The 6,695-nt window shown below is 41.9% G+C and overlaps 1 protein-coding gene across 1 annotated transcript; it reads left to right on the top strand.

Annotated features, from left to right (window-relative positions):
• The first annotated feature begins 2,514 nt into the window (after positions 1 to 2,514).
• On the top strand, positions 2,515 to 6,485 carry LOC148041696 (glutamine synthetase PR-2-like). Its single transcript, XM_087681408.1, has 14 exons — positions 2,515 to 2,685; positions 3,522 to 3,561; positions 3,873 to 3,976; positions 4,280 to 4,328; positions 4,492 to 4,598; positions 4,678 to 4,765; positions 4,844 to 4,972; positions 5,100 to 5,174; positions 5,285 to 5,338; positions 5,446 to 5,483; positions 5,563 to 5,722; positions 5,850 to 5,910; positions 6,002 to 6,094; positions 6,243 to 6,485. The coding sequence occupies exons 1-14, from the start codon at positions 2,624 to 2,626 to the stop codon at positions 6,248 to 6,250; spliced, it is 1,068 nt and encodes a 355-aa protein (XP_087537534.1). The 5' UTR covers positions 2,515 to 2,623; the 3' UTR covers positions 6,251 to 6,485.
• The last annotated feature ends 210 nt before the right edge of the window (positions 6,486 to 6,695 follow it).

Below are 6,695 nucleotides of genomic sequence, written 5' to 3'. Positions count from 1 at the left end.
AAAAGGGGTCATTTTATGGCCTTATAACATGCAAACAAAGGGTATTTCTTAATACCCTTTGAACACATGTTATATAGATGACTCCTTATAGGAGCCGCCCTCAAGTTTCATTTTCAATCCATGGATTTAGTTTCACAAACTAGGACGTAGGACTATAGTTAAATTCTTAGTCACAGGACTTGGTCACACAACAACTATGACTAAATAGGACCTCTACAACAAACAACAACTATTCTAGAAGGAGATGGACAAGATCTTGGCAAAAATAGCAGTCTCCCTATCATTTAAGTAGGTGGTGATGATCAACTTTCCAACCAAGTTTAGTGTTTCCTAGATAAAATAAGGTTACCAAACTTTGGTGAAGACATCACTATTTTTCAAGAAAAAGGGTTTTCCCCTTCTTCTCTAAGCTTCCTTTCAACTCCCATGGATGCTTTTGGCCTCTCATTTCTCTTCCATGGATCTATCCCTTCTCCAAACCCTTGGAGCTTGGTTCCTTGCCTTATAGGAATAGAATAAGCACCATAATGGCTGGCATTTCAATCCGAGATTCATGTTGGTATGCAAGAGAATTTTGTTATATTTGCATTAGAAATAGGGAGGAGGCTTGGTCATCTACTACAAGATCATTCATGTTGTAGAGCCCATAATAGATCTTATGCACTCTTAATAGAAGCCTAATGGTTCTCTTCATGCATTAAGCCTCAAACTTCAAGATGATACTTCTTCAAAAGGCTTTGACAGTCCAGAGTTCCAATGGGGAGAGTTCTTGTTCTACAAGGCTTGTATGAAGGTGGGGACAACTTTTGGTCTAGATCTTGAAATTTTAGCCATGGCCCTAGTTGTTTCATGAGAGTATGATGTGGATGAGTTAAAGGCAAGCAGGGGTAGTAATCCTCTCTCTTTCTTTTTCTTGATTAGATTAAGATCCCCTTTGAGGCCTTATCAATCCTACCTATCTAACATACTATAGTAGGTTAGGAGAACTTGTCTAACTTCTACTTCTTTTTCTTTTTTCAGTTCAAATTTGATTATTAGAATTTCATCATCTATGATGAAGTTAATTTGCATTTATAATTTGCTCCAATTTTCAAGCTTTGTGAATATTTTTGGGCTCTCAACAATTGATGCTTTTGGTTTTGGCTTCTTTGAGAAGGTCTTGGTCTATTTATAGCATTATCCGATAGGGAAGGACATCATGGAGAAAGCCATATATAAGATTTCTTTCACACTCTTTTGTACACATTCTAGTTTAAACAATCATTGGTCATTATGAAACCATCATGCCTTAATAATATTAGGTTGTTGGAGAGTGACAATTGAATTGGATAATGAATAGATATTACGGTGTCTTCAAATACTTTGAATGCAATGCTCACATAAAGATTAAGATGCTAGATGAAACATACACTCTATCTCCATTTGTGAGGGACTCTTCCTTTTGTTTGTTGGATAGGGTATAAAAGTTTTCAAAGATCGTTTTCACCAAGCTATGGGCAGCTTTAATACTATATCATAAGTTATTTTCCTTTCTTGCAAGTACTTGACCATTGTTTAAATATCTATATGGGATGTCTTCTATCATGTTAAAGTCCCCAATCAGGATAATAGGACACTTAAAATACTTGTAAGGAATCCCAACTTTGATGCGTAAGAGGAAATGGATAGTTAACATATAGAACAATAACTAATTCTTCTCCTTCTTTTAATATAACAACAATCCAATGGTTGTTTGAGTCTTTCCAAACCTAGAAAATCATGTTTACTAGCCTTGGGTAATTGAGAATCGCTATGCCCTACTCTTGCCTTTAAGATAAACCATCTATACTATTAGTTAACAAGAGGTGGGGGGCGGGTGCCACGTGGCAGCCCCCCACCTCCCCCACAAGGAAAAAAAGAGAACGCGGGGGTGGGTGCAATGCATCCAGCACCCGCCCCCTCCCGCGAAAATCACGCCTGCCCTAGCGCTTCGCGCCGAGGCGAGTCTAGGCGCGGAGCGCCTAGTATGCAAATTATATTCATGGAAATACTCCTAAGGTTGATTTCCTGTGTGAGACATTTGGCTTTTACCTCTTGCAAATAGATACAATCAAGTGAGAGAGAGCGAATAGGTATTTTAGTATGCCCGAGGGGATGGAAGGTGTAGGGTTTGAAATCATGGACTCAACCCACAATTTTCTAGGTGGTACCATGTAACAGATTTCAGGGATATGGTCTATCGATGCTACGGCTCTCTTCCCAATGGTTTTAAAAAAGGAGAAAGAAAACACGGGCAGGGCCACGGGGGACAAAACGGAACAAGCCCAAAGGATTCCGCGCCCGTTTCAAGATTCAAAGGGTCATGTGGTGCGCGGCGAACCGGAGACAGCCGGTAAGCCCGGTGGGCAGTGTCAACGTGGTTGGCAAGCAGTGGTGGCTGCTAGCCGGTGGGCCGGTAAACCTTAGCCAAAGAAAATGCAACCCACTTATTTAAGCCAAACAGGATGAGGGTCTTTATTTTCTGTGTGGGTGGGCGAGCGTTTACGTCATTCAGGTTAAGGGAGGAGGGTCATATTCTCTCTCTCTCTCTCTCTCTCTCTCTCTCTCTCTGTGTTTCGTCACCACCACCACCACCACCATCGCCATGGTCCTCCAGGAGCTCCTGAACCTCCAGCTCGCAGAGAAGGTCATCGCCGAATACATATGGTGACTCTCTCTCTCTCTCTCTCTCTCTCTCTGTGCTTCCTCTTCCATTTCTTTGGTCCATTCTTTCATTCTTCCTGTGCTTGCTTCGTTTCCGTTCGTCCAATCCCTTGCATGCTTTAATCCTCATTGCCGAATATATACGGTGACTCTCTCTCTCTCTCATACCTTCGTTCCGAACCCGCATTCTAATTCTTCCTGTATTTGTTTGGTTCTTCCATCCGCGCGTGCTCTCTTCATCGACGAATATATCTGGCTTTTCTTTCCCCCCCTCTCTCTCTCTCTCTCTCTCTCTCTCTCTCTCTTCTTCTCTCGCAGACTTTCGCTCCATTGTCGCATTGTCCTTCTTTCTTTCTTTCAATCCCTTGCATGCCGTCTTGTTGACGCTTTCCCTGAGCATCCGCATTCGCACGTTTCACTGCTTATCAACACAAAACAAACGGATACTCCGTAGGGGTTACACCTTCAATTATCAAAAGCTCTACTCCTTGTCATTTTCTCCTGCTCAATCCTATTTAGCTTTCTTTAATTCTCGATGTCTTTGTCAGCCTTTCTGTTCGAGTTCGATCGCTTATTAGCGCAATGCAGATGGCAATTCGTAGCGTAACCTTTTTGGTGTTTGCCACTCTCATCTTCATGGCTTTGCTCGATCTTATTCGGTTCTCTCTCTTATCAATCTTTCGTGTGCATACTTTGTCTCGTTTTTCTCGTATCATCAGTTTCCCGCCTACATTTTGATTGAGCAATGTAGGTGACAAACAATTACTGGCTAATACCACATTTAGCTGCTGCCGTTGTTTTTCGAGCACCTGACTCCTTTTTGTTGGATATCGATTTAGGATTGGAGGATCTGGTATGGATGTGCGCAGCAAAGCCAGGGTAAGGACATCGTTCTTCTCTTTTTCTTTAGTTTATCCACCTTTGAACCATTCACTCTTCTAACTAATTATACGTGACAATTAAGAGAGTATGGGTGCATATATTCACGAATGCATTTGCTGCTTCCGTAAAGTTTCTTGAATTGTCGTCAGTATCTGTAATTTTGTGATCAGCTTAGATTCTTTTTGCATGGAAAATGCCACGCAGATGGATTTGAAATTAACGCTAATGGTCTCCCGTCAGTAAGTGCTGTTATCACAACTGACCGCACCCTTTACAACTGTTTAAAATGCCATTCATCGTTGTTACAGACCATTCCAAGGCTGGTTCATGATGCCAAGCAGCTTCCAAAATGGAATTATGATGGCTCAAGCACGGGGCAAGCCCCAGGAGAAGATAGTGAAGTGATCTTACAGTATGCATTTCTCTTTTTGGATTTGATTCAACATTATCTTACTGACTGCCACTGTTCACCAGTTATGCTTACCATTAGGATAGGACATTGTGAAACTTGTTTGTCTTTGAACTCGCTGATCTTAAGTTAGCCTGAATATGTGCTACATGGGTATTATACGCGACTAGTCGACGAGGCGTTTGACCTGTAAAACATTTGGACTATGCTATCATAAGTAACTAGTCCACCAAGTGTTTAATTAAAAAAACGTGAAGGTTATTACAACTTATCCCTGCTGACGTGATGCATTGTTGTGATTGTCAGTCCGCAAGCTATTTTCAAGGATCCTTTTAGAAAAGGAGATAATATTTTGGTAAGCTGTGCCCTGGAACCCTCACCATTTTTACAGTATCATAGGATTGCACATCTTGTTCACGGACACTAGCTGCATACGAAAGTTCATTCTTGCATGCATGACTTTCCTAACGACTCTTTGTCTTGAGCCCAATCTCACGACATTCTTGTGTGCAAGGCAGGTCATCTGTGATTCTTATACACCTGCCGGTCAGCCTATCCCAACCAACAAGAGAGCCCGAGCAGCTGAAATTTTCTCCAATGAGAAAGTTATCGAGGAGGTTCCATGGTATTTGTATTTCTTTCGTAAATATAATTGAACTGCTGTGATTCAGATTTTGAATGAAGGTTCCTGTCAATGGATGCAGGTATGGGCTAGAACAAGAATACACCCTTTTGCAGAAAGATGTCAATTGGCCCCTAGGGTGGCCACTTGGGGGCTACCCTGGTCCACAGGTAGAGATTTGGTGTCAAAGCTCTCACCCTTTCCTTGGGACATTGTCTTATTTTTTTTGGGATCGCTGTTTCTGGTAGGGACCCTACTACTGTGGAACTGGTGTTGATAAAGCGTATGGGCGTGACATCGTGAATGCCCATTACAAAGCTTGCATACATGCGGGCATTAATATAAGTGGGGTTAATGGAGAGGTCATGCCTGGCCAGGTACACCGACTGACCAATGCACAGCACACAGCAGTATATTGGAATTTGTTATAATTGCAACAACGTCTTAAGTAATGGTGATAAATGTGGTGCCTTGGCATTGGAATTTATGGGTGTCTATCTGCAGTGGGAATTCCAAGTAGGCCCTTGCGTAGGCCTCTTTGCAGCAGACCAGCTGTGGTGTGCCAGATACATTCTCGAGGTTTGTCCAGAATATACACTAGGGCTCTCTGATGATGTATCTGAGGATTACAAGATTTTGTAATAAGTGTCAATGCGTAGTAAAAATTCACCCGTTGCTGACACTTGCAGAGGATAACTGAGCTGGCGGGTGTTGTCCTGAGTTTTGATCCCAAGCCAATACAGGTGAAACTGTTGGTTTGATTTGCTTGCCCCAATTACTGTTATGAAACTCTTTTCCTTGTTGTCCTTCTGTGCTATTAGTTTTAAGAGTTAGCTTTTTGCAAGTGCAGGGTGACTGGAATGGAGCTGGGTGCCACACAAATTACAGGTGATATGTTTGTAATAGCAATCTGGATGAAATATACAGTTGTATTGTTGAAATCAATCTAAACCTCAACGTCGTGCAGCACCAAGAGTATGAGGGCGGAGAATGGGTATGAGGTCATCAAGAAGGCAATCGAGAAACTCAGACTGAGACATAGGGAGCACATTGCTGCTTATGGAGAAGGCAATGAAAGGCGGCTGACTGGGAAGCATGAGACAGCCAACATCAACACCTTCTCATGGGTAAATGTTTTTTGCATGTATGGTCTGAACTGGACTGTGTTGCCTAGCAAGCACTATCCATGCTGCGAAATTCATCTTACTTTATCATATCATTTGTCGTTGCCAAGTTATAAACGTTTTATTACAGGGAGTGGCCAACCGTGGAGCATCAGTTCGTGTCGGTCGGGACACAGAAAAGGAGGGCAAAGGTTGGTTTGAAAGAAAAAACAAATGTATAATTGCAGTATTTGACATTTGCTATGTTGCTGGCTCTTAAAGTCTTTATGTATCAACCAACAGGTTACTTTGAGGATAGGCGACCAGCATCCAACATGGACCCATATGTGGTAACCTCCATGATAGCTGAGACCACTATATTGTGGGATCCTCCTGGTAAGCATCATTTCAATCTCTCTAAATCTTATAAGCTTCTCGATTGATATGAGTTGGTTTTGTTGGTTGCTTTTGGTAAAAACATGTCTTTAATTACCTAACTTATTTACTCTTTTTCTGCTGATCACTGTCTTTGCAATGGCTTCAGCCAATTGAAAGGCAAGCGAATCTGATCATCAAGATCACAAGCTTGGGCCTGACATAAAGCTGTATTCGCGGAGCAGGTTGAAGAAGCCATAGCTAGGTATCTGAGAGAGGGTGAGAGAGTTGATGTGCAAGTTTCTCCTTTATTCGGGGAACAGAAACTTAATATGACCAAACCTTGCAAGGTTCGCCATTATAGAGTGGGTGTAATATTTGCTGTAAAAAATCAAGGAGTTTTTGGGGTCAATAGTTCTTAATCTTGCAATCACCATGGGCTCCAGTAGTTTAAGAAGAGCGCGTCAAATGAAATTGTTATGAAGGTTTACAGAAAATACAAGGTAAGAGTACACTATTAGTAACCAGGTGAGTTGGGGGAAAAGCTCCTCAAAAGTAGGAAAATCTGGCTTTGGAGAGTCGAAAGAAAGGGACATGACGTGTGTTCAAAACTTTACTTACA

Source organism: Lygodium microphyllum, chromosome 1 (assembly GCF_053477565.2).
Source record: "Lygodium microphyllum isolate KBCC chromosome 1, Lygodium_microphyllum_v1.1.10, whole genome shotgun sequence".
In the NCBI taxonomy this organism is placed as follows: Eukaryota; Viridiplantae; Streptophyta; class Polypodiopsida; order Schizaeales; family Lygodiaceae; genus Lygodium; species Lygodium microphyllum.
Note: the sequence above shows the minus strand (reverse complement) of the source record. Positions and strands in the feature narration are given on the sequence as shown.